Consider the following 26,659-nt stretch of genomic DNA (forward strand, 5'->3'; position numbering starts at 1 on the left):
GCTGCCACAGATCTTCCCATGTTCTCCCATAGGAACTGGGACCCATGTGTGTGTCCCCCCCCCCCGGGATCTGGACAGTCCCTGGGACTACGCTGGACAATGGAATACTGAGAAAGTAAGTTGTGCTCATCTCTGCGTTCGGGATTTAAACACGCATGGTATCTACTTGCCTCTTCTTTTGGTTTTTCTTAACTCTTTAAAAATGCTCCCTTGGAGTTCTAAGGTTTCATGTAAGATCAGCAACTACCCACTAAAGGACTATATAGAACGTCTAGTGTCCATGAAAAGAGTGAAAAACTATCAAGGCATTAAGCCTGTGAGTAGTCATTTTTTTAAAAAATGTATTTTTATTATTTCCGAGAGAGGAAGGGAGAGGAAGAGAGAAACCTCAGTGATGAGTCATCCACCGGCTGCCTCCTGCACGCCCCCTGCTGGGGATCGAGCCCGAAACCCTGGCATGTCTCCCGACCGGAAATCAAACCTCAATCTCCTGTTCAATGCTCAACCGCTGAGCCACACTGGCCGCGCATGAGAAGTCATTTTTGACACTCTAGACCAACCCAGCCACCAGCTGAACACAACTAAATTAAATTATTCATTTTCTGAATTCATTCTCTGTTCAGGTGAGTAAGCATGAAATTCAGAGCAGGATGTTCTTGGGCAGAGAACAAACTGATTAAACAGCAAGTTGCAGTACTGGCAAATATATTCAGGCCCCAGTTCCTCCGTACATATTCATCTGTTCGGGAAATAAGGAATATGAAAAGGACCGTTCAGTTCCTCCGCCACCACCATCGTCATCGGCGGCACCATCACCATCACCATCTATTTAATACTTTGCTCTCTATATCACCACCACCATCATCATCATCATCACCATCAAAAGGGGAAAAAGAATGAAAATATAATCATAATTTTTCAAAGAAACATCAAGAATAGTATTTGCCCAATTATCTGGGTACTTTGGTCTTGACACATAAAATGAACAATCACACCGAAGACCCACTAGGAAAAAAGCGCTGCGAAATGTGTGAGATTTATGTTCAATTAAACCTGTGTTAAGTTGAAAATAAGTCGTGGGAATTTAACAGATTTGATTCAAACCATTTTTCTCATTTGGAGCTTTAGAAATAAGTTTTAAAAACCAGACATTAGTGGGGAGACAAAGCAAAATTCTTTTCAGTTGGAAAGATTTGCAAAGACATGTTTTGTCACATTGCTGTGGAAAACAGAAGATAATGAAGTCTCCACAAGGCCCTATTTTTAACAGGCTTTAGAACTCACTGAAATAAATTGGGACCTATTTATAGCACTGCACCGCGGATTCCAGCTCAAATAGTCACCACAAGGTACAATACAAAGACCAGTATAGAGTCTGTGACACCCAACTTATAATTAATTTGTTTAGTTTTGATCTACTACAACTATGGTAGGTGCTGCAATAAAATCACACAAAAATCAGCAGCTCCTTGGATGGGATGCCGTCTTCTGGCCCAAGCATTACCTATCCAGGGTTCTTGGGACCCCAGCCCAGCCCTCCCCCCCCCACACACACACTGCCTGCCCCACCACAACACATAGCCCAAGAACCCTGTCCTTAGAACCACTCACCCAGCTACTTGGGAGCCCAGGACCAGCCTCCCCTGCATCTGATCCTTGTTGAACTCGTGTCCCATCTACACTACCCATCTGCCAGGCTACTGCTTAGTGTCTGACCGTTAAAGCCTCCGCACATCCTGTAGTTAGGGGCAGTCACCAGTGCCGTCCCCTATGTGTCCTCTGACCTCAACACCAACGCCAAAGAGGTTCCCATTTGTTTCCGCAGGTCCCCTTTACAAGAACTGGCTACGGCGCCCCAGAGAGGGCCAGAGAAACAGAGGGCAAGCTGGTGTCTGCCCACCTGCCACTGCTGTCCTTTGCCTGCAGTCCTCACATTCCCTCAAAGCCAATTACAAATTATTTTGTAAGAAGAGTAGAAACAATGTCATTTATCCTACAGGTTGACAGAAAAATCGAGAGCTGAATTTGGTACTAATTAAATGTGAGGCTCCAACAAGCCACTGGATTCTCCTAAGCCCCCGTGTCGTCTTCCAGCAGACGAGGACAGGAGTTCCAGGCTCAAGAGATAAATGTGAGCGAGCCAGGCAATCCCGGGCAAAAGCACCGCAACGGGGAGATGACTCAGCACAGGGTTTAATCAATGGGAGCTATTATCATGACTCTCTTTTACCCAGAGTGGGCAAATGGTATTACAATAATTTACGGCAGAATGTCTTACTCCCAGGAAGCCCACTGGAAGCGATGCAGGTTTTCTTTACCTCGGGTTTTTCATTTGCCAGGATATCAGTTACAGACACAGACCTTCAGCAGAACAGAAGGACAACATGGAAAATTCCGTTTCAGAAAGAAAGTGGGTCAGGATGCGGGAACGACAAGTGGCACCAAAAGGGATCCGTGTTTCTCCCCATTAGAAAGCACCAGCACGCTGGTTCCCACAGCCAGAGGCTTTCTCTCCTCGTGGGGCCTGCACCTGTGAGAGACAGTGGGGTGTGGGCTTCTTTCTGAAGTCCAATATTTAATGTTCATGTGGCCGAAAACGGTTGTTGCCTTGCAGACAACAGAGGATCGAGCTTTCTTTTAAAGAGGAAACGGCTCTGAAGGTGGGAGGGAAAGGCCAGCTGGGCCTCGAGCCTGCAGAAGACGGGAACCTGCACCAACGAGCTCTGAGCTGACTCAGGAGGTCGGCTTCCCACTTCCGCAGCTAATTTATTCTTGAGCAAGCCAGCAGCTAAGGTATGGGAGCGAAGGTCCTGGTAACGCAGAAAGTTCCCAGGGTGGTCTGTTCATAAAGGTCTGTGTTCCTCTGCGCGTCACCCTTTCCCTTGCCCTTTCCCTGCCCCGTTTCTGTTACAGCTCCAGCCAAACGCGGCGACAGATCCCCCCATTTCCCTCATCGGTGGAACTTCCCTTTCTACCCAGAAATGGGAGAGCTGCGATCCTACTGCACCGCAGAGGGTGCGGGAAGGGCCGCTGCTCATCTCTCCTCTTTCATCCAGGGAAACACCACAAATCCGGAAAGTCTCACAGCCCGCGGGGGCGGACCAGGCCTCGGCCCGACCGCTCCTCCCGGAGCTCGAGCCGCACCGCGCCGGTCCCTTTCGCTCACCCGCGTGCGGCACAGGGAACCTCTGCCCGCTGTGCCTGTGTGCGTGTGAGTGTGCGTGTGTGTGTGAGAATGTGCCTGTGTGCGTGTGTGTGAGTGTGCCTGCGTGCGTGTGTGTGTGAGTGTGCGTGAGTCCCTGTGTGCGTGTGAGTGTGCGTGTGTGCCTGTGTGTGTGCCTGTGTGAGTGAGCGTGTGAGTGTGCGTGTGTGTGTGAGTGTGCGTGAGTCCCTGTGTGTGTGTGTGAGTGTGCCCGCGTGCGTATGTGTGTGAGTGTGCGTGAGTCCCTGTGTGCGTGTGAGTGCGTGTGCCTGTGTGAGTGAGTGTGTGCCTGTGTGTGAGTGTGTGCATGTGTGTGCGCTTGTGTGCGTGTGTATGTGCACGAGTGCACGCACGTGTGTTCCTCAAAACAACTCGCGGTGCCACTAGCATCATAGCATCTCATAGCTTTAAAATGCTCTAGACATCAACATGTCCAATCCGCTCAAAGATCATGTAACTTAGGCTCAAAGAAAGCTATTTTTTTCAAAGTCCTTTTTTGTAACTAGTGTAAAAAGTGTGATTAAAAAACCTGTATATTAACAGTCAAATCGGTATATTTACTGCAATTGGCCTTAAAACATGCAATTTAACTCTCCATTATCTAATTCCTAAACAATTAAATAAATATCAGCAAAGATTTGCACTTTCTAATAATAGTGTTATTTGCACTTCTTGGTCATGTGCCCTTGGCCACAGTGACTCTCTCTGTGCCTCAGTGGTATCAAAGTGAAACAGGGTTCAGAGGACTCATTTAGATATTTTATTTAAAACCTGGATAGAGTAAGCACTCAGTTAATGACACTTTTTAAATTTTATTTCTAAGCTCACTGATTATTTTTCCTTTCGCTGGCAAAATTTCAGTGCTTTCATCTTTGACGTATTTGCTGTAGCCTAGTAGGAAGACAAATTAGGTGTCAGTAAACCTAATTTTTATTCTCACTTTGACCACTAATTACTGTGTAAAATTGGAGCAAAGACATGTCTTTCTCGGTCCATATTTCACTGTCCCCCCAAATGAAAGTGTTGGAATAAAGTCAATATTACCTGCCAACTCTAAGATTACAAGAGTCTTATGAATAATTGAAGAAAAATAGCTCTGGTATTGTCTAGACAGCAGGTTTATATCATTTTAAACTGAAAACAAAGTGTGATGCGAGCACCTTGCAAGTGAAGAAATGCGGTTTCCAAACAGTGACACCATTTTTGCAATTCGGGGAGAAATCCCCATCTCGGAGCCTCGAGAAATGAAGAAGGCCTGGGGAGCATTTAGCATAACCCACATTGGGCAGGTGGCAAAGGAGAAACCGGGCGGATTTCTACACGCCAAGTCAAACCCAACTGCGCAGACATTCCCTTCGTGATTAAATTTACCATCTTGAGAAAGAAAAATATCTCTCTTTCACAAAACAAACACTGAGATATTAATAAGTTGCCCTTTACTTGACTGGCAAAAATAAAATAAAAAAATAGCATTGTCCCTGAATTCCTGACTTCACTTGAAAATAAAAAATAAAAAATAGCCGAAATTTCAGTGCCCGTCGAAACTGAAGGAGGAACAGCATATAAAACGCCAACAGCACTTGTTCAAAACCTTTACAGGTGTGATTAAAGCTGGAAATAAACTGTTTACTTTATCAGTCATACATCATGGGACATGTGAGGTGGTCAGTAATATATTTAACTTCATTTCAACGGAAGTTACGCAGCTGACACTTAAGATTTACTTAGAGAGGATCAGTGATAAATATCCAATGAAACCGGTTGTCCTCTGAGCTTCCATTTGAGGCCAAATGTTCCAACAGTAACGGAACTGTGCTTGAGAATTAATAATCGCATCAGTCATAATTACAGCCGTGAAAACACTGGTGGAACAGGGTAGCTCAATTACCCAAAAGGACGCGTCAACAGGTACCCCTCACGCTGTTGGAACTACGGCAGTCTCGGACCACACGAGCTACCCTTGAGCGCGCTCTCCCTATCACAGCTGAAAAACTCAAACACCACAGACACCCAATGAGTCCACCTGTCACACATAATGCTCTTTTTTTTTTTTTTTTTTTTTTAAGAACCGCATATTTGTCCCAACTAATATCACATGGATTCATGCCCATAAGAAAAGAGAAAGGCAGTGGCCTTCTCTTAACAAGACCAGTGAATTATAGACTAAGCATAAGGGCTGGGTTACATTTAGTCCAACACACAAGGATTGAGTATTCATTATTAATTTGCATTTAAGCTGTAAATCACCCTTGTTGTGTGCGGAAATAGCTTAACGGTACCTTTTCCCCCCATGATGACGCTGATTCTGATCTATGTCCGTATAAATGTCTACTCCCATTTCAAAGGGCTCATTAGCAACTCCGGCGAACATGCCAACTGGCTGCCTCGCAACCGCAAGCCAACCGCCAGCCCTGTCCTAGGAAGGGCAGCTTCTAAAATCATCAGGCCTAGAGACTGCGGCTTTACACACTGATGGTGTCGGGACGAAGGACAAGCGCAGGGCTTCTTTCTGTTTGGCCTGGGAAAGCTTTGGGACCAGGGAGTGAAAGCCAATGAGGGGGAATCGGTCCACTTAGGACGTGGGAAATACGGTCCTCAGAGGCTCTGGAACTTTTGAAGAAAGAGCGCCTAGATCTTGGACGACCTAAGGGGCAAATAAATGGATTGGTCTCCTCTGTACCCGGAGCCTGGGGATACGTCAGAATTTATAGTTAAGGCAGCTGCGGAGAGGGTGGCTTCTTTAGCACCTCAACAAAAGACTGACAGCCTTCCGGCCTCGAGGAGCTCCTTCATTTTTATTGGTTTTGCTTAAGAGGCAGAGCTGAGCTTTAAGTGTCTATCATGAACAGCAGAGTGAAATAAGAATCTAGAGAGAGGGGAAATAACCAGAATGGGTTTTTACCCAATTACTGCTGTTGGAGGAGATGAAGGACATCTGAACCAAAAATATAGTGAGTACGTAAGGAGATTCGAGTACAGCACTCAGAGGTCCAGGGAATACATTCCCAACTGTGCCAAAGCTTATCAATCACGCGAGAAAACAAGAATTCCAAGTGCCAGTGCAAAGAAGATAAATTCGAATGAGCCATTCTGGAAGAGAGTCTGACAGCACTTAATAAAATTAAACATGTGAAAACCTTCAGAGCCAGCATACCCAAAGGGAAATAGGAGACACACGCAGGGAGCTTATTCCACTGCTGCGCACCGCGTATAGTAGCGCAAAGCAATCTGTGGGCCCACCTCGAGGGACAGGTGGGTGAAGTGCGGCAGGTCACTAGGACTGAGCACCGCGCATCGCTCACAAACAACTGCTGGGGGGGCAAACAGAACAAGACAGCGCGGAACCATCTGTAAGAATTCATAACACACGCAAAATAAGTTGCCCACTTTACAGCAATAGTTTCATATTTAAAAAGTCCTTCATCCACATGGTCCACTAGCCTCCGTGAGGCGGAGGCTGAGCCGAGGAGACTCTCAAGAGGCTTTCTTGCCTCTGGCTTCTGCTTGGATGAAGCCAGTGAGCGGCAGCTGGAGGAGATGGGAGGGCTGAGAAAGGGGTTCCGGGGTGCCCTCAGGTGCCCTGCCTATGAAGTCCTTGGGGTGGCTAAATTCCTCTCCAGGAAAACCCAAGTCCTGGCAGGCAGCTCTATCCATAAAGTCACCTTCTCTGGGATTAGGTGGGTGCCCCTTCCGACGCTCTCCGGTGGGACACTGCATGTTCTTGTTTTTCCGTATCTCGCCCAGACTTTGAAGTAATCTTTTTCTTACACTTCCTTCAAATACCTGGTTCGGCGATGAAGTCTCCCGTCGGGACACTGACGGAATTAATGAATTAATTTCCTGTCGTGAAGCCCAAGAACATAACAGAAGGAAGGGAGAGAGAGGGAGCAGTAGAGCAGTTATTGTGAATCCTGACTATGTAGCCAAGATTCTCATCTTGAGCATCCAACTTAATAAACATGCGTCGTGTTTCTCCATCTATAAAATGGAAATTATAATTGTTATCTACCTTCTAGGATTCTTGTACAGATTGAGTTAGATATGGCACGCACACGCTGAGCTGACGTTGTTGTTTTGGAACATATCATGGGGAATGATTATACATATGATTATAGAGACAGACGGGCTCAGCTCGTGAACTGCTCTGCAAATTGTGCCAAGGAGTTACTCTGTCAGTGACGGGCAGCCAATTAAGGTTAGTAGTCAAGGCCATGTAAAGATCAGGATTTGTGTTTTAGAAGATAAACCTAAGAATGTCATGGATTTAAAAGAAGTCAGGGGACCAATTAGGAGGCTGCTAGCATAGCCATGGAGGGAGGAAGGCAAATGCAAAGTTAAACACAGGGTGGAATTTAAGACTGATTCCTGCTAGGGTGTGAAATAGAAGGTAGAGAGACAGAGTCAGTGACTATACCAAAATTACAAGCTTGCAACTGTAATCACAGAGGAAACTGAAATAAGAGAGGGAGGTAATAAAAGAGAGGGGGGAGGAGAGAGAGGAGGGAACACAGTGCCTTCAAGAGAGCGGAACAACTCTCAAAGAGAAATGTAAAAATAAAAAAAAAGTCACATAGTGCATTTGGTTGCTATTTTTCTTAAGTCCCTATTTGATTATAGTTTCTCTTGCCATATATTTATTGAAAAAGCCTGGCCATTGTCCTAAACGTTCCCTATTCTGGGAGCAGATGATCGAGTCCTAGTTGTGTTACCACTGGGGAGGTTGAGGGAAGGCTTCACAAGAGTGCGGTCGGCCCTGGGGGGGGGGGGGGGCAGGGACAGGGTGTAGGGGGTCAATGGGGGGGAAAGGGGGACATCTGTAGTACTTTCAACAATAAAGATAAATTTAAAAGAAAATCTCTGCAAGTTCTTTTGAGTCTATATTTTAAAATAAATACAAAGTTAAAAAAAAAGCACTGTTTTCCTTAGCTGCATCTATGATGAGCATTAATCCCCCTTCCTGGGAATGTTGGAAGACTTAGAACTTACCACTTCTCTACTTCTTAACATCCTAGGCTATTAGCTTACCCTGAACTATGGTTCCATAAAGAGATATTCATTGAACAGTATTCAGTTCTCCTTTACTGTTCTTGGAGTATCATCATTGATTAAACCATGATTGACATTTCTATTACAACTCAGTCATAAACTAAATTTGAATCTTTAACAAATTTCAGAAGTTTTCTGAGAGTCAACTTCCTAGCATGATAGTCTGTGACTACGTTTCCTACTCTGCCTTGTGATTCTAAATATCCTAGCTTTATTGTATTAGACGCCAGGTTTCTTGAGGTCAGAAGCCAAGATTAGTCTTTAAAAGTAACTTATACTGAAAAAAGAGTAATCTACAGTGCATCATTCTGCATGCTGAGGTGGCCTGCCAATACTTGTGCAAACAGACGCTGGTGAGCTACGAGTTGTGTTTGCTTCTGTTCACCTGTATTCTGACCACTTGACATTGAAATTTAGAATTTTGGCAACGCCAGCAAAGCAAGTGTTGAACACAGATTCTTTCTTTTTTTTTTTTTAATCATCACCCGAGGATATTTTCCCCATCGCTTTTTCAGAGAGAGTGGAAGGGAGAAAGAGGGAGAGAGAGAAACATCGACGTGAGGGAGACACATTGATTGGTTGCCTCCCACATTTGCCCTGGCCCGATCAGGCCTGCAACCGAGCTACATGCCCAGGTCGGAATCAAACCCAGGACCCTTCAGTCAGCTGGCCAATGCTCTAACCACTGAGCCAAACGAGCTAGGTCTGAACACAGATTATTTCTAACAAACTATTTTTTTCTACTAAGTAAAATTCACTTTTATTTATGAAAGACTTAAGAATTTAAAATGGTTGAAATATATCTTCATATATTAATACATGAATCTTGTTTTATAATTCTGTATACTGTATAAATTTAAGGAACTTCCAGTTTCTCTATCGCTTAAATAAATAAAATTGTTATTGGTTTACCGGAGCTGGTAGATACACTAATCCCATTCATTAAAGTTGAATCTTCCTTGAACTTCCTTTCAAAACACCCTAGAAAATTTTAAAAGCCCGAGTATTATAGGAACACATCTATTCCTTTAACAATCTAATACACAGATGTAATGATGTTCTATAATGTGTTGAATTAGTATCATCTGTTAAACATCCATTGCTAATTCACTTTATAACGTGCTTTATTAAAAGTCATTAAAACCTGCAGCTGCATCCCGTAATCATTTCCTAAATATAAAGACTGCATTTCTAAATGCTCTCCTTGTTCAAAATCCTGCCATACACTCACAAACTCTTTGTTAGACGCCAGAGAGCTTTTATTCTTTACAAAAAGAAGTGCTAAGTAATTCATCAGATGCCAAACATTTTTTTTTTTTTTTTTGGTCACATATCAGCCTTGTTCCAAAGTGCTCAACCTTTATGTTCACCAAGAATAGTTATAAGATAGTCTTAGATGGATACTCAGGACTTTTATCTAGTTGAGAGCCATCTTGCTTCCTAGATTCAACCTCTTAATACGTATCCTTGATAAACCTGTAAAAACACAGAGATTCGGCTCAGCTGAGCACACTGAAGCAAGGCTCCTAGGACAATATTCTGGAGCTACACTTTGGGAGAAGAAACTGCATTCATTTGGAGTTTTGTTAATTCTGTTCAGGAGGAAGTAGCCCACTGGGGGCTTTCAACGCTTGTGTAAATAATATAAATGATTCCGAGGCCTCGTTCAATGGTTTATTCTATGATTAGACTTCTAGTATACATATCCAAAACAACAAGTTCAGGAAAACAAAGTCTGGATAAAACTTAAAGAAATTTAACTTTCACACAAACAATTAAATTGTGTGCAATCGGGTTGCTGCAGGTCCCACTGGCCAGCCACACTCATTAGCTTACCTGCCTGAGCCCTGTAGGCATTTGAGTTTACCGTCTATGCAAGGAGATGTGAATTAGAGTTACTTATTTCTATGACTAAATCCCCAACGGGGCTGGGCAAAGGGAACTTCTGCTCTGCGCAGTTTCAGGCACCCACAGGGAAAGCCTGCCCTCTGCACCGCGGGGAAGGCAACTGCGGCCGCGTGCCCACGGGCCCACCTCCTAGATCACATTCTCCGCTTCCATTCTGAGGTGCCAGCCTCGAGAGTCTACACTAATTAATTGACAACCAAAATATCAGCCGAGCAATATGCCACACGTCTCCTGCAGCGTCATTAATTACTCCACGAGGCAGTTTCACCTTCACATCTGTCAGATTAGGGGGGGAAAAATTGCGTCGTGTTAGGAGCACATCCTAGGTCTCCTAGGAAGGAATCCAAACCCGTGTACATCTCCTCCCCCTCAGATGATCATTTCTGACCTATATAGAGCAATACAGCCGCCAAGCAGCTCAGCGGCATAGATGCCCCGCTCCCTTTCTGCTCCACAAGGAGGTTCACGTAAGTGGTAAAGGACAGCTGGGAATGATTGTTCCTCGGAGTGTACTTGCTCCTCTCGGCCAATGCAAAACAAGGGCCCATCAGCCTACCAACAAATACATCTTAACTGCCTTGGGATTTGGGGGCTGACGATGAAAAAGAGGGTAAGTGTGGACATGTACTAGGAGTATTTCATTATCATTTAGACGTCCTATGAAATTAAAAGAAAAAAAGAAGGAACTGTAACTTTTCAAAGGGGCAAATTCTTCCCACGGTGTTGGTTATACAAATAGCATCGTATGCGCTGACACGGTCGCAAGAGTCCATCCAAAGTCAGCGCTCTCCACAGAAGCGAATGTGCACCGTGGAGCTGATGGGGGCCTTGGTGAATGTCAGGCGCGGGCTATGGATCTGAGCAGCCGCCTTCACCCAGGGAGACCTTTATACTAAAGCAGAATGCTTACCAAGGTCACAGGGAAAGCTGGTAGTTTTAAAGCTCCAGGGGAAGACTCCAGAAAGGAGAACCACAGAAAACAGACTTAATGAACACTTCAAAGTTTATGGTTTGCCAAGAACCTGCTTTCCTCTCCCGCTGTTTGGGTTTCAGTGACAAATTCGTTTTGTAGAACTAAGAAGTCAGAACGCCATCAGAAGCTGGTCCACTAAAGGTCCTCGTTCTCTGCACCCTGGCGGGTGTGGTTTGAGCGAGCAGTCTTAACCTTTAAAAGGCAGGGAAGACTGCTAAGTAAAAATGTGTGTATTTCTTTAGTTAAGGCTCTACAGGTGTAGGTGTTCTTGGGTGTTCAGGATGAGAGAGTCACTGATCGGCCGCCTCCTGCACGCCCCCTACTGGGGATCCATCCGGAAACCCCAGCATGTGCCCTGACGAACCAAACCTCCCTCTCCTGGGTCCTAGGTTGATGCTCAACCGCTGGGCCACACCAGCCAGGCTCTACTTGAAACTTTTTGAATTTCGTTTACTATGTAACAAAGACAAGATCACTTTAAACTGCATGCATAAGACAAAACAAAACAAAAGAAAAATAAAAACCCTCTTAACGGAAAGGCCAGATTTTGGGAAAACAAGACATACATAAACTAAAAAATATGTTAGGTCAGCAAGATAAAAAATACCCAACTAAGAGTTTCCTGTAATTATATAACCCAATATACATAATAATTTCTATTATTCTTGTCATATAAGGGACTTCCGAGAAATGAACGACTCAACAATCAAATATTCAACTATGTGACCAGGCGAGGTTTCCTAAGATTATGACGCAGGAACAATCGTTTAAAAACCAAATTGCTTATCTACTTAATCCATAAGGAAAAATAACACTGTATATAAACTTCCTGTGAAATTCTAGGGGGGGGGGGAAGTAGTGTTGTAAATAAGCAGAAAAACAGTGTTACCACTTACCTGCCAGGTGAAGAATGAGGTCTCTTCGTTTCTCTGGGTAGTTCTGGAGCCTCCTGTCACAAAGCTATATCCAGGGACAGCTGCGGTCGCCTCATGAACGGTGTTTATTTCCAAGGGCGCGGGGCTTGGAGCGTTTCCCCTCCTACCGCGGGGCCCATGGCTCTGGGGGCTCCGGAGGCCTTCGGCGTCACTCGTGGGCTTGCATGTCCCCCGCAGCTGCTGCTGCTGCTGCTGCGAGTTTCATGGGTGGGCCCAGCGCGCTCCTCGGGGCCCAGGCCGGTAGTTGTGGCAGGTGGGGAACAAGTTATCGTCCCTCTGTTGAAAAGGGGGGTTGGGCACGAGGGGGTACTGGGAGCCCCCCTTCTAAATGCGGGGGGCGGGGAGGCGGGCTGCGGGCGCGGCGGAGGGCAGCGGGGGCAGCGGGCGCGCGGGCGCGCGCGCGGGGCTGCGGCCGGGTCGGGGGGCGCTGTCCATCCCTCGGGTCCTGAAGTCTGCGCCCGGAACCCCGCCTCCAGCCCGGCCCCCGGCGCCTTCCTCCGCCGCGCCCGCGATGGGGCTTCCCCGTCGGCCGGTGTCCCCTCCGCGGCGCCTTCCACCCGCGCGGGGGTCGGGTCGGCCGCTTCTCCAAGACAACACCCTCGCGCCTACTCGGCGGCACCGGCTCCGGACGCTACTTGACGTTGGAGGTGGGAATCCGTGGAAACGCACGCACAGGCGCAGGAGGCGGGGCGGGGGGCGAGAGAAGAAATGAATACGGATTATGTGCCGTGGAGCAGCCGGGGCCCCGTGGGTCTCTCATTACATAAACCGGAAAGCGGCTGCTTTGGAAGGTCCTGCAACCCCGGCCATGAGTGAGGCGGGGGCCGCATGCACAGCCCGGGGCACCCCGTTTGAAACCCCTAGTTCAGACACAGTAAAGAGGTCGTGGATTCTGCTCTGACCCTCCGAGAAAAAAAACCCGCCAGGTCACTGTAGAATCATCATCGTCATCAAACGAAGGAGAGAAAAGGCATCTCGGCGTCGCTACCTTTTCAAACGCAGCTGCACGGGCTCCGGATCCCGGCCGAGCAGCCGAGAGGAGCCCGCGGGGCGCCGTCCTCCGGGCGTCCGCGCGCGCGGGGCGGCGGCGGGGAACAGCCGGCGCGCCGGGGCCTCCGGAGGCTGCGCCCCAGGGCGCGCGCCCCCGCCGCCCACAGCCCCGGCTCCTGCGGGGGGGGGTCTGCTTGCACAGAGGAAATGCACCAAGTCACCCCCGCCCTTCTAAAGCCAGAACAACTCCCCGCGGGCCCGGCTCCCCGCCCGCGGGCCCGGCTCCCGCTCTGCGCCCCGGGCCCCCGGGGCCGGTGCGGAGCCTGCGCCCTCCCCAGGTCCTGCGGGCTCGGCGCGCCCGCCCCGTGCAGACCCCGCTCCTGTCCGCTCCGCCTGCTTCCAACAGCCGAGCGGGAGGAAGGGTTTGCGGGGGTGGCCCCGCGGGCAGCCGCCGAGGGCTCCGCCACCCACGCCCCGCAAGGGGCGCAGACAGATGCCCGGAGGGCGAGACTACGGAACAGAGGCGCACGACGCCGGAACTGTTGGAAAACTGATCCAAATCACGTCTCCGAGGGCTCTGGGCAGTGAGGGGGGAAAATGTACTGATGTAGTGTCTGGGGGTGCGGGGGTGCGGGGGCAGAGAGACACCCCGCTTTGTGCAGGCGGCAGGATAGCGGCGGGCGCTGTCTCTGGCCTCCCTTCCCTGCGAATTTCTCAGATGGGGAGGCGGCAGAGGTGGGGTTTTCCTTCCTCGGGAGAAGCGGCCACGGCGGTGAGCTGCCCCCGCCTCCTGGGGGGTCCCTGCTCCCCCAGGTTCGCGCGGCGCGGCAGAGGCGAGGCGAGCTAGGCCCGCGGGGGCGCGGCGGCCGCCAGGGCGCTGCCAGGCGGAACGCCATGGCACGGGGATCGTTTGGGAATGAAAATCAAACAGGCAGGTTATTTACTCACAGGAGAAGTCCATGAAGTCCATGTTTTGCTGAGACCGAGGCGTTTCGCTGCCGCACCGATGCCTTCACATCCCCGGGCTGGCCAGCAGCCGGCACGGCCCGCTTCCCGGCTCCGGCTCCGGCTCCGGCTGGAGGCGGCCGTGCACCGCGCTGGACTCGCTGGAGCCGGCGAGCGCCGTGTGCAGCTGCGTGTGCAGCAGAGTGCGCCTCGGTGTGCGCCTTGGAGCTGCGCACGCGGCACTGTGAGCCTTGGAGCTGCACACGCGGCTCTTTCTGTGCGCCTTGGGGCTGCACACACGGCTCTCTCTGTGCGCCTTGGGGCTGCACACGCGGCACTGTGAGCCTTGGAGCTGCACACGCGGCTCTCTCTGTGCGCCTTGGAGCTGCACACGCGGCACTGTGAGCCTTGGAGCTGCACACGCGGCTCTTTCTGTGCGCCTTGGAGCTGCACACGCGGCTCTTTCTGTGCGCCTTGGAGCTGCACACGCGGCTCTCTCTGTGCGCCTTGGAGCTGCACACGCGGCACTGTGAGCCTTGGGGCTGCACACGCGGCTCTCTCTGTGCGCCTTGGAGCTGCACACGCGGCACTGTGAGCCTTGGAGCTGCACACGCGGCACTGTGAGCCTTGGGGCTGCACACGCGGCTCTCTCTGTGCGCCTTGGAGCTGTGTGCAGCCGTGCGCGCCTTCAGCAGTAGCCCCTGTCAACTTTCTTCGCTCGCAGGCCTTTATTTTTTTTAGGAAGGAGGAAGGGAGAGAGAGATAGAAAATCAATGGTGAGAATCATCCATCGGCTGCCTCCTGCACGCCCCCTGCTGGGAATGGAACAGTGACCCCCGGGTTCATGGGTCCACGCTCAACCACTGAGCCACACCTGCCCGGCTCTCACAGGCCTTTGGAACAGAGGCCGTGTTAGGAGGTGTGAGGGGGTCGCTCAACCCATGTCTGATAAGGCCCCCTGACCTCATGGGGACACGGAAACCTAGACTAATCTGGAAGGGCTGTGTTTTGCTTTAGGGCCCTTGTGAAGATAGATGGATCGAGATGGTGGCAAATGAACTCTTCCCTTTCCCTTAGGCAAATGCAGACAAACGCATGCTTCTTGTAGCCGCATAAGCAAGTACTTGTCATCTGTGCAAATACGGTTCAGAAAGCGCAGGGCTTCCGCTGGAGGGCTGAAACAGACCTCCCTGTGTGAGGGCTCCTCCTCTGGTGCCACCCCCCTGCAGCAGAGGGGCCTTTCTCCCCGGAGTTTAATGCTGGGTGCTCCCTGCAGTTGACTGAATTGATTGTTTAAATTACTCTCTCCCAGAATGCAGAAGCAAGGATAATCGCAGAAATATAACACACCAAATAAAATAAGAGCATTTAAGTGAGGCACGGGGTACCAGGAGGTTCCTAATTAAATGCATCGGCACTTGATTACTCAGACCTCGGGGAACACATCATCTCCTCCTGAGTACTGGCCTACGTTGACGGCAGTCTCCCTCTCTCTCTTTCTGCCAGTGAGAGAGAAAGAGAGTTGATTGCCTGCCAGTGTGGCTCAGTGGTTGAGCATCAACCTATGAACCAGGAGGTCACCGTTGGATTCCTGGTCAGGACACATGCTGGGGTTGCAGGCACCATCCTCGGTAGGGGGCGTGCAGGAGGCAGTAGATCAACGACTATCTCTCATCACTGATGTTTCTCTCTCTCCCCCTCTCCCTTCCTCTCTCTGAAATCAATAAAGACAGATTTTTTTTTTTTTTAAGTTTCAAGTAAAGATGTGGTGAAGAAGGAAACTATTCAGGGCACACAGCTCAATTAGGAAGCAGCCAGGCTGTGAGAAGGCCCTGGGGCAAGGAGGCCTCGGGGCAAGAAAGCCCTAGAGCAAGGCCCCTCTCTAGCTAGACAGCCCTGCCCAGTCCCGGTCCGCTTCACTGGGTCCTGGCAGCTGTCTTCCGTGCTTCAGCTCCAGATGGGGAAATGCAGTCTAGTGAGAAGGGAAAGTGCACTCCTGGAACTGGAGGAGACCTGCCTTTATATAGACAGAAATCCCTGCCCCTGGACCCTGATTGGTCCATCCTTATGGAAATGAGGACTCCAAATCCTCCCAGTTTGTTTGAAAAAGCACTGTCCTGATTGGACAGAATGGAGATGCTCTGAATGGAGGATATGCTTTTTCATTGATTCTAGAGAGAGAGAAGGGGGGGAGAGAGAGAGAAAGAGAGAGAGAGAGACATCGATTGGCTGCCTCATGCACACACCTCAACCAGGGATCAAACCCCATGACCCTTCAGTGCACAGGACCATGCTCCAAACACCAAGCCACAGGGACCAGGGCTAGGCTCTGTTCTGAAAATTTGAGCCCATTTGGCCACCAGGTGCCCTTCTTAGTAGGCATCTTTATTGTCAGGGCCCACAGGCAGTAAAGGCAGGGGGTACTTATGAGGAAAGGAAGGGAAACAATTACATGAAGAGAAGGAAGGAGTTTCTATAGGTGATGCTAATTCTGAATAATGTGTTTAATTTTTATCCTGGTTTTATTGTCATCTTTGCAAGCAATTGTTTGGATACAATGTTGCTTTAGGCCCCAGTCCAAAGGTTATTTTAACAAATTCCAAAGGTTTGAGGAGTAAGCTCTGCAAGGCAGTTTCCCTGGGATGGCACCTCAAACTCCTTCAAGTGCCTCTGTTTATATTATTTAATACTTTTAAGACAATAAACAACTTATTGCCTACCATTTGCTTCATTCGACGCAAAGATTCCTATTGATTGATAGCTATTAACGGTTTTATTGATGGGTGATTTTTCTTTCTTCCCTTTTCAATAGCTCTTCCTAAGGGGGGCGAGGGGGGCAGACCAAAAGTGAGGGCAGAAGGCCTGGAGCTGGGACGGCGGGGGGGGGGGGGGGATCAAAGGAGTGGAAAAAGGGGGACATCTGTAATACTTTAAACAATAGAGATAATTTTTTTTTAAATGGAACAAAACACGAACTTCCAATACGGTCGTCGCGCTGTCATCTCTGCGCGCCTCACACCGGGACCCACAGACCCGAGCGCAGCATCGCCGCTCCAGGGGCTCCAGCCAGCCGGCTGGGTAACCCTGGGGCTGCCCCGCCCCCGCCAGGCCCCGCCCCCGCGCGCCGCGCCTTCCGGCTCCTCCCCGCTCCCTCCATCAGACGGGGGCGTGTCCCACGAAGTGCGCAGGCGCGCAGCGTCGCGGCCGCCGCCGGCCGCTTCCCCGGACTCGCCTCCATCCGGCGCGGCCGGGAGGGCGGGGCTGGGCCGGCCTAGCCAATGGCGCCCGCGGTGGGGGCCGAGGGGGAGGCGCCCGCCCGCCGGCCGCGCAGGGCCGTCCCGGAGCGCGGGCCGCCCGGCGGCCATGGAGGAGGGCCCGGCCGACGCGTGCGACGCGGAGGAGCAGCTGGCGAGGCGGCAGCGCCAGGAGAGGAAGGCGCTGCAAGGTGAGGGCGCCGGGCTCCGCGGCGGGGACCGCGGCCCCTGCCTTCCGCCTCCCCCGCCCCCAGGTCCCCGCGGGCCCCCGCCGCCTGCCCGTCCCGGGCGCGCGCCCAGAGCGTCGCCGCGCCGCGGGGCCCGCCCGACCCGGCGCCTCGCCTGGACCCCGGCCCCAGGGGCTGCTGGGAAAACCTCCCCGAGTCGAGCGCAGGGAGCAGGCGCCGGGAGGACTGGGACCCGCCGGCCGCCGCTCCCGGCCCCGCCCCCGCGCCGCGCGTCGCGTTCATTGTGAGCGTGGCTCCCGGGCCGCGCGCTCAGCCCGCCCCCTGCGCGGGACCGGGGAGCCCCGTGTGCGCGCCGCCTTCCTGCCCCCCTCCCTGCCCTCCTGCTCCCATTCCTCCGCACCCCTGGGGCTTTTATAAATATGTCTTTGTTGATTTCAGAGAGAGGAAGGGAGAGGGGGAGAGAGGGAAACATGGATGAGAGTCACTGATGGGCCGCCTCCCGCGCGCCCCCTGCTGGGCACCGAGCCCGCAGCCCGGGCCTGAGCCCCGACCAGGAATCGAACCGCGAGCTCCCGGGTTCCAGGTGGACGCTCAACCCCTGGAGTTTTTTTGACTTCAAGTGTTCGGTGTGATTTTTTTCAGCCAAAATTCAAGGTATGAAGAATGCTGTTCCCAAGAATGACAAGAAGAGGAGGAAGCAGCTGACTGAAGATGTTTCTAAGTTGGAAGCAGAGATGGAGCAGAGACACCGAGAGGAGCTGGAGCAACTGAAGCTGACGTCCAAGGAGAGCCAGGTGTGTGTCTCTGCCCGCAGCGGCCGAAAGCGGTCGCGCACCTCTGAAACCTTAGACTAGATGACATCGTAACTCCGGAGGGAAATGAAGTCACGCTGCCATTCCCCTCCTGCGTTACCTACATTATTTCCGTTTCTGGGTTTACCTGGTGGTGTGTTTTTGCGAGGGAGGTCAGCAGAGGAAGTGCACTTGAACTCGTTACTTGCCCAGAAATGAACAGTGATCGAGCGGATTTGAGGAAGCTCCACCAAGTGAGAGTTGGAAGTACATACCTTTAGTCCCCAAATTGCCAATAGATGTGATTAGAACCTGGGTCAAGTTACTTAAACTTCCCGAGCCTAAATTTCTCCGCATACAATGATATAAATACCTCTGCTGTTTGAGTTGAGATCATGTATGGATCCAATGGGACAATGAACATGAAGTCATTTTTAAGGTATAAAAGTGCTTTACGAACAAGTTGAAATGAATGAAAATTTACTGATGTTTCTTGGGTACATTGGAGCATACTGTCATCATTTTAACGTACCGTTATTTTATTATGTAGCTAATGTGTGTTGTGTGCCAAACACTATGTTTAACGTATTACAAGCTCAGCTTGTTACTAGGGTCAAGAAGCAGTGCTCATCGGGTTCTGGTTAATTGATGGAGAAAGACCTCTGCTGCCACGTTGGAGGTGATGAAGGTAGTAATGAGCTGAGCCAGCACAGGACCTTGTATATCCAATGAGTACTATCAGCATTTAGAGAAGGGAAGGGTGGAGTGCTGAGTGAGTTGGCCCATAAAAGAATTATTTAGGTTAATGGCGTGGACATGCTAAGAAGGAAGAAGAGCATGCAGGGATGAGCGTTGTCTTTCAAGAGCTGTGAGGAAACTTCTTGAGAACCCGATAAATTCTCCCTTACAAATAGAGAAAGGAGACAGAACTATGCTATGTAGTGGCTGTTACTCAAATTCGAATTGTGGGGTGACACATATTTGTGATTTCCACAATAATGTATTAATCTGATAACTTTGAATACTAACTTAAAAGTATTTTTCATTAACTAGTTCATACTTTCTTTCTGTTTTCTTCAGAGAGATTTTGATGCTGTTAACATTTCAAACTTGGTTCTTGAGAATCAGCCGCCTCGGATATCAAGAGCACAAAAGAGACGGGTATGAAAGTCCTGTCACCAAGTGTTGAAGTCAGTGCTGTGTGCTCGGTACTGTCGTGGGTGTTGTAAAGAGAGTAGGAAAAAAAGATGGAGCTCCTGTCAAAGGACCGGACTAACAGTCACGAAGGACTTGCAACATGCCAGATACTGTGTGAGGCGTATAGGTCACGTGAAATCTCATTTAGTCCTGACCGTAACCCTATGAAGTAAGATTCTTATTTCCATTTGAGAGGGAAGAAAGTAGGCCTAAGGCAATATCAAATAACATGCTCAGCTGCAGTTCTCATAGAAGGTTGGAGCTAGGAAGAGGGATATGCAAAGAATATTTTTTACAAATATACAAATACATGTTACAAATATATATAGACTTTAATAATGCAGAATCTTCACAGTGTGGGCCTAGGTGATTCTGGTTCACCACTTTGGTTAAAAGCTATAGTTGTAAGTGCTGAAACGGATTTGAACCTATAAGTTAAGCAAGATATATAGGAATACAAAATTCTCAGAGAATTGTGTAGGTACCTAGGTAATGGTTAATTATGGTGAAAATTCAGAGAGGTGTTGATGAAAGAAATTCCAAACCTAAAGAAAGTTTATTTTGAGCCAAGGTTTGGGGGTTAGTCCCAGAAGCAGAATCTCAAAGGACTGAGATAATACTCCAGGGAGTAGCAGTTTTGTAATTTATACGTTAGAGTCAAAGGAGGAGACGTAAGAAAGGTGGTGTGAAGTCCATTGGTGGCAGGTTAAGGAAGCAGGAGAAAGTAAAGCAGGAAATCTCTGGGATTGGATAAAAAGTAAAATGGAGAGAGACGTGTTTCTTTTACATTGGTGGGTAGTTAACACCTAACAAGTACAGTTTACATTGGTGGGTAGTTAACACCTAACAAGTACAAGCTGGGCCTCCCAGCTGCGTGAACCGTGTTCATCCGTGAGACACCTGTTGCCTCTGTTTTTCATCTTCCCTCGTCCCCGTCAGGAATGTTTCTCTCTTAACCTCAGCCTTCTCACTCTACCGCCGCTCCGTCTTCCATATCACAGATTCTCATGGACCCCCGTCTTTGCATATATTTTATGGGGAGATTTCTTATGACATTTGAATAAGGAAAGCAAGTTACAGGATGTAATGTATACCGTTTTTGCTAAAAAGGTTTTTGTTTTGTTTTTACACATTTCTGTGAGTACATCTATATTAAAATGCAAAGGAGGCCCTGGCCAGGTAGCTCAGTTGGTTGGAGCATCCTACCGATATGCCAAGGTTGCAGGTTCGGTCCCTGGTCAGGGCACATACAAGAAACAACCAATGACGCATAAATGAGTGTAACAACAAACTGATGTTTCTCTCTCTCTCTGTCCCTTCCTTCCTCTCTCTCCCTAAAATCAGTCAGTAACAAATAAATAAATAAAATGCATAGGAGAAGAATCTGGAAGGAGATGCAACAGACCTCTAGAGCAGGCACTGGGATTGGCAGTGGTCCTTAAAGGGGAACTTTAGTCTATCTGTAAAATTTAATTTTTTATGTAGAAGAATATTTTTATCTGTTATGTGAATGTTTGTGTTTGTGTTTAAACACTTTTTTTTTTAAGCTAGATACATATAAATAGAATTCCTGTGCCCTTCTAAAGGCTTTAGCATGCTAATGCCTGGCTGGTGGAGTGGTAAGTTCCAGAGCTTGGTATTGGCCTGGACTTAAATAGGATAAGCTAGCTTTAAGGCCTAGGGTAAGCCAGTCTTAAGACAGGACATTGAAGTCAGTAAGTGAACTTTTTAGAAACTTGGCATGTAGTTTTTAAAAGTTTTAAATTTTTCAAGGAAAAACTCGAGGGCTTTTGTCCCAGTGCAGCTAGGTGCTGGGTATACACAGATGAGAAGGGTGGTTTGCCCGTAAAAGAGTTCACGGTATAGAGGATGCTACAAGTGACGGGACGCTCGATAAGATGGTGCTTGTGGGAGAAGGCAGGAAAATGGCTAAGATGTCTCGAGAATCTTCTATATCTGTCTCCTTGGTGAATGCAAATTAGTCCCAATTATTATGAACGAACTTTCCTACATTGTCTCCCTTCTTAGGACAAAAAAGCTGCCTTGGAAAAGGAGCAGAAAGAAAGGATAGCTGAGGCTGAAATCGAGAACTTATATGGAGCTAGACATGTAGAAAGTGAAAAACTTGCTCAAATACTGGCTGCCAGACAATTGGAAATTAAACAGATCCCGTCTGATGGCCACTGTATGTACAGAGCCATCGAAGACCAGCTGAAGGAGCAGGACTGCCCTCTGACGGTCGCTGCCCTGAGAAGTCAGACTGCCACCTACATGCAAAGCCACATGGAGGACTTCCTGCCGTTTCTAACAAACCCTAATACAGGGGACATGTATACTCCAGGTAATTTCCTTTTCTTCGCTGTATCTTGGTATTGCCATTGCGGTTGTTGTCATTGTTCAATAAAGTGCTTCCTGAGTCTGAGAATAAGAAAAACTGGTATAATCCTTACGGGGAAAAGCTCCCAAAATTTAGGTAGAATTATTTTCTGTAATTTTAATAGTAGCACAGGTTGCTTTATTAACTGCTTTATTATTTTAAGTAGTTATTTTATAGTTAAAAATATTGTTTTATATAAGATACCAATGCAAATAAGGTAAATGCTTCCAAAATGACAAGTGGAGGCACTATTTAATGCTCTCTCTGAGAAAGGAGTTTTAGTGCATTTGTACTTTTACCCTGATTCTCTTCTTATATATATAGATATATATATATTTTTAATATGTTTTTATTGATTTAAGGGAGAGGGAGAGAGAGAGATAGAAACATCAGTGATGAGAGAGAGTCATTGATCGGCTACCTCCTGGTTCATAGGTCAGTGCTCAAACACTGAGCCACACCGGCCCAGCCTCTTTTCAGATTTCTTAAGGTCTTATAGTGGAGCTGACTATAGAGGCTGCATCTTTATTCTTTTGGCGTATTCTCTCAGATGCAGGTTTAGGCATTAAAATACATGTCAGGATAGTGACTAGTGGACAGTTTTGTGGGGTGACTGCTTGGGATAGAGAGGGAAGTAGGCTTGTTATGTAGTTAAGGCCCTTGGGTCTCACGCTGACGAAGGGAAGCAGAAATGCCTTGCTCCTGGATGAAAGGGTGGTGGACAGTTGTACTGAGTTAACTTTGGATCTGGTAGGTGGATTAATTCTGGAGAGTCCGGCAGAGAAGGAAGTTCGTGCCTTGAGTAGTTTCATGAGGAATTGTGGGAGCTCTGAGAGGGATTTTATAACAGGAGTTATGAAAGTTATTAAGTGCTATATTCTGTTTATTCTCTACAGAAGAGTTTGGAAAGTACTGTGATGATATTATAAACACAGCTGCTTGGGGAGGTCAGCTTGAGGTAAGTTTATAATTATTCATAGTGATTGTGGATTGTTAAATTATCCCTAAATCCCATCTGTAGTTTTCAGACATTTTCAGATGATCCCAATTTCTCTTTGAAGATTCCCGACTATTATTCATCCACTTTAAGCTCTAATTTTATATTTTATGGTAGAAAATGACATAAACTTGTGTGTTAATTAGATGGAGAGTCCGTGAAACAACACAATTCGTATACACAGCTCATTCTGCTTGCACCTTGGGAATCATGGAGCAGTGGCTGTCAACCCTAGTCGTACGTTAGAATCATCTGAAAGCTTGAAGGAAGATAAACCTATTCTGGGCTGTTGCCGTTTTCCCCCCTCTCCCTCCAAAATTGGAATTGATTTGGCCTGGTGCCTTAACAATGATTTTTAAAAAACTTTTTATTATGGAAACTTTCAGTTATATTCAAAAGTAGAGAGCCTAGTATAATGAACCCAGTCTCCCCATACCCTCATTCTATATCAATGACATTGATATTTCTAAGAAGCTGTCATGTAGCCAGGGCTTGACACTTCTGCATTCAATTTAATAAATATTATATTTATTGGTTAATTTAACAAATATGTATTAAGTGCCTAGTATGTGTGTGTATTAAGTGCCAGGTTCACAGTGAATAGTGATGAACAGAGAGAACCCCTGCTCTGACTGACTGCCCTTTTCCCAAATGCCTCAGTTGTTTATGATTTCAATAATGTTTACATTTTTATTTATTTTTTACTAATGCATTTTCTTTCCTATAGCTGAGAGCTCTGTCTCATATTTTACAAACACCAATAGAGGTAATACAGGCAGACTCTCCTCCTGTTGTAGTGGGTGAGGAATACCCCAAAAAACCATTAATACTCGTGTAAGTACTAAGGGATGTCCACTGTTATATTTTTCATAATTAAGAAAAAGGGATCATTAAAATATTTTAGGTGGTTGTTGATTAATCAAAGAAAACCTATCTTCAGCAGCATTAATTAGGCTTACGTATGTTAAAGGCAATTACAGAATCAAAAGGTATTGCCAAAATATGAGATTTAGATAATTATTTAAATCTATAGTGATTTATTTTTGCATATATGTTAATAATAAAGTCATTTCTAAAGGTTAGAAAGTTTTAGTAGTAGTTTGAATATTGTCCTGGTTTGACATTAATAATGCTAAAAGGTTTCAACAAGTGAAAAAGCTGAAATATATTCGTGTTGCCTGATTGTTAATTCCTTAGAGATTTTTTCCTTCATATTGTAAAAGTGTTTTACATGTTTGAGAAATCTCCTCCAAAACACAGCGTGGAGAGTTTGCTCTCGGCTTCAGTCTTTATTAGATAAACCTACTAAGCTGGTCATTAATGGCTTGGATTTAGGTAAACATTTTAAGCTCACTGAGCACTCGGCATTTCAATCCCTCCCCCTTCAGTGATTGTGTTTTACACAACTTAGACTCAGCAGACATGGTTAAAGATCTTACTGACTGCTTGCTTTTCGCATGGTGGTGAACTTTTAAGTAATGTGCTTATGTAGTTTATTTGAGTGATAAACTGTGGAGTGATTGATTCCGAGGGCTTGGTGTTATATGCATAGTAAACATTTATACACAAGGAATTACATTCATCAGAGCTGCTCATTTCTTTCCTTTTTTCTTTCAGGTATATGAGACATGCGTATGGCTTAGGAGAACATTACAATTCTGTTGCAGGCTTGGTGAACAGAGCTACTGAAAACTGCGGCTAGTTTAAAAAAAGTGTCGAACTATTATGTTTTATTAGTACTGTGTGCCGATATGAGTATTTATACCAAGTGCTGGATTGTTCTGAACGTCACTGAAAAACACAACTACTTTAAATCATTTTTACAGCAAGCTGCTAACAGGTTTTTTAAAAAAACATCAGAGATAAACTTTAACCCAGTGTCCCCTGAGTGGTATTTTAAAAACACTTGTAAGTCCACTATGGAAAACATCATTCACAGACCAAGATGCAACCCTATTTGCCTATATTTTTATTAATATAGGATCCTGAACATTCTGTTGAAATAAATCTTAATGTTTTACTGAAAGCTTTCAGTAACCATTTTAATGTAATTTTTCTTGAAGACAAATGACTCAGTCTCTTTGTCATTATAGTAAAGTGGGGATGGTGACAGCCAACTTAATTAATGCGTATAAATAGACTTGATTGCAGAAACCTTGGTATTGGTGGCATTCATGCTGTGAAGCGTTTTTATAACCCCATCAAAGTGCAGCTAGGAAGCTTGTTTTAATGATTAAGAATTTTTAAAAAAACTTCTTTTTCAGATGAGAATCAGTTGCTGAACTTTAAGAAATGAGATTCAAAAGTAAAGTGGTGTTCCCTATCAGATTTAAACCTCTAAAGAATGACAGATTAGCCTTTTATTTGTGTGTAATTTAAAAAGACTCAACATATTGCTTGGCCGGCATGGCTCAGTGGTTGAGCATCAACCTATGAACCAGGAGGTCACGGTTTGATTCCAGGTCAGGGCACAGGCCTGGGTTTCGGGCTCAATTCCCAGAAGGGGGCGTGTGGGAGGCAGCCGATCAATGACTCTCATTATTGATGTTTCTATTTCTCCCTCTCCCTTCTCTCTGAAATCAATAAAAACATACTTTAAAAAAAAAAAAAAGGTATGTCGGATTTCTGGTATATGTGTTAAGCCAAGAATTTTACCCACTTAAACATCTTTATAACTTGTATAAAGCAAAAAAGAGTGTGTATAACTACATATAGTCTTGTTCATATTATCTGTTTGCCAAAAGAAAAATAAAGATGAATTAAACATTTGCTTAAATTGTTATTTGCTAACATGTTAGATTATAGAAATAGAGAAAGCTCATTTTGTTTTAGAATTTTATCCAGCCTTTATATTGTTCTCACATATAATTGGGAATAATACAATAACATATTCTTGCATTTAAAAGATTTGGAATAAATATGTCCCAAACAGGTCGAGGGAGGTAGTAAAATAAGAGCCATTTAAGGCCTGGCTCTTAGAACTCAAATTAGTAGCCAGAAGTTTAGCAATGATGCTAGGAGCGTTAACATGAAAAATAAAAGGCACACCCTCAACTGGATGCTCCAACTAAAGGCTTCTGGACGTGTTGAAGGTGCTACCTGGATGCTAGCTGCCTGTGGTAAGAGCAGAGAAAGGCAAGCAGGAGTAAATTGTAAACTATAAACGAGCCACACATTTTGAGCTTGAAAGATAAAACATTCTCATGTCTAGCCTCTCCAGGCAGTAAATGATGCTAAACTCAGAAATGAATTACAGACAGCGAATCGGGGAACTGTCAGGAAAAAAGTCTAGAGGTGAAGCCAAGGGCATGACTATAAAACCCTCTGTTAAGACCTCAGGAAGATGAAAGATGCCTTCTAATCAACATGAGGGAGCTTCGAAAGTTCTTTAGTCGGAGAAAGGGATATGCAGAGACTATGGGCGTGGCTTTTGTCTGCTAGAATAAGTTCAACTGTTTTAAGATAAATTTACAAAGTTTTTAAAGGTTAAATCAGTTTAGGATCACAAGTGACTGTGAAATGAAAACATGGTCTCATAGGCCACTGGTAGGAATGTCAACTGATGGAGCGCAGCCACTTGGAGAAACCATCGGCAGTTCCTCCAAAGTTACTAAGACCCAGCAATTCCTCCCTAGGTGTACACTCAAGAAAAATGATCATATAGCATTATTTGAAACAGACAAAAAGTAGAAACAATTTAAATTTCCATTAACTGACAAATGGGTAACAAAGTCTTCCGGTCCCCATTTACCCCCTCTGTGCTCACCTCCACCTACCCACACCCCTCTTTGGACCTGGAGATTATTGTGCTACGTGAAATAAGCCAGTCAGAGAAACAAACGCCGTGTGATCTCAC

General features: G+C 46.8%; 2 protein-coding genes across 2 annotated transcripts in view; one reads left to right on the forward strand and one right to left on the reverse strand.

Annotated features, from left to right (window-relative positions):
• SNTG1 (syntrophin gamma 1) overlaps positions 1-12,108 on the reverse strand; it is a 46,551-nt gene extending 34,443 nt beyond the window's left edge. The window contains exon 1 of the mRNA XM_016198959.2: positions 12,026-12,108. The gene's annotated coding sequence lies outside the window, so the exon portion shown is untranslated. The remainder of the gene's footprint in view (positions 1-12,025) is intronic.
• A 5,254-nt stretch (positions 12,109-17,362) lies between these two features.
• On the forward strand, positions 17,363-25,572 carry OTUD6B (OTU deubiquitinase 6B). Its single transcript, XM_087825264.1, has 7 exons — positions 17,363-17,444; positions 18,084-18,235; positions 19,313-19,393; positions 21,458-21,770; positions 22,703-22,764; positions 23,531-23,637; positions 24,421-25,572. The coding sequence occupies exons 1-7, from the start codon at positions 17,363-17,365 to the stop codon at positions 24,503-24,505; spliced, it is 882 nt and encodes a 293-aa protein (XP_087681390.1). The 3' UTR covers positions 24,506-25,572.
• The last annotated feature ends 1,087 nt before the right edge of the window (positions 25,573-26,659 follow it).

Source organism: Miniopterus natalensis, chromosome 16 (assembly GCF_054644295.1).
Source record: "Miniopterus natalensis isolate mMinNat1 chromosome 16, mMinNat1.hap1, whole genome shotgun sequence".
NCBI classification, from domain to species: Eukaryota; Metazoa; Chordata; class Mammalia; order Chiroptera; family Miniopteridae; genus Miniopterus; species Miniopterus natalensis.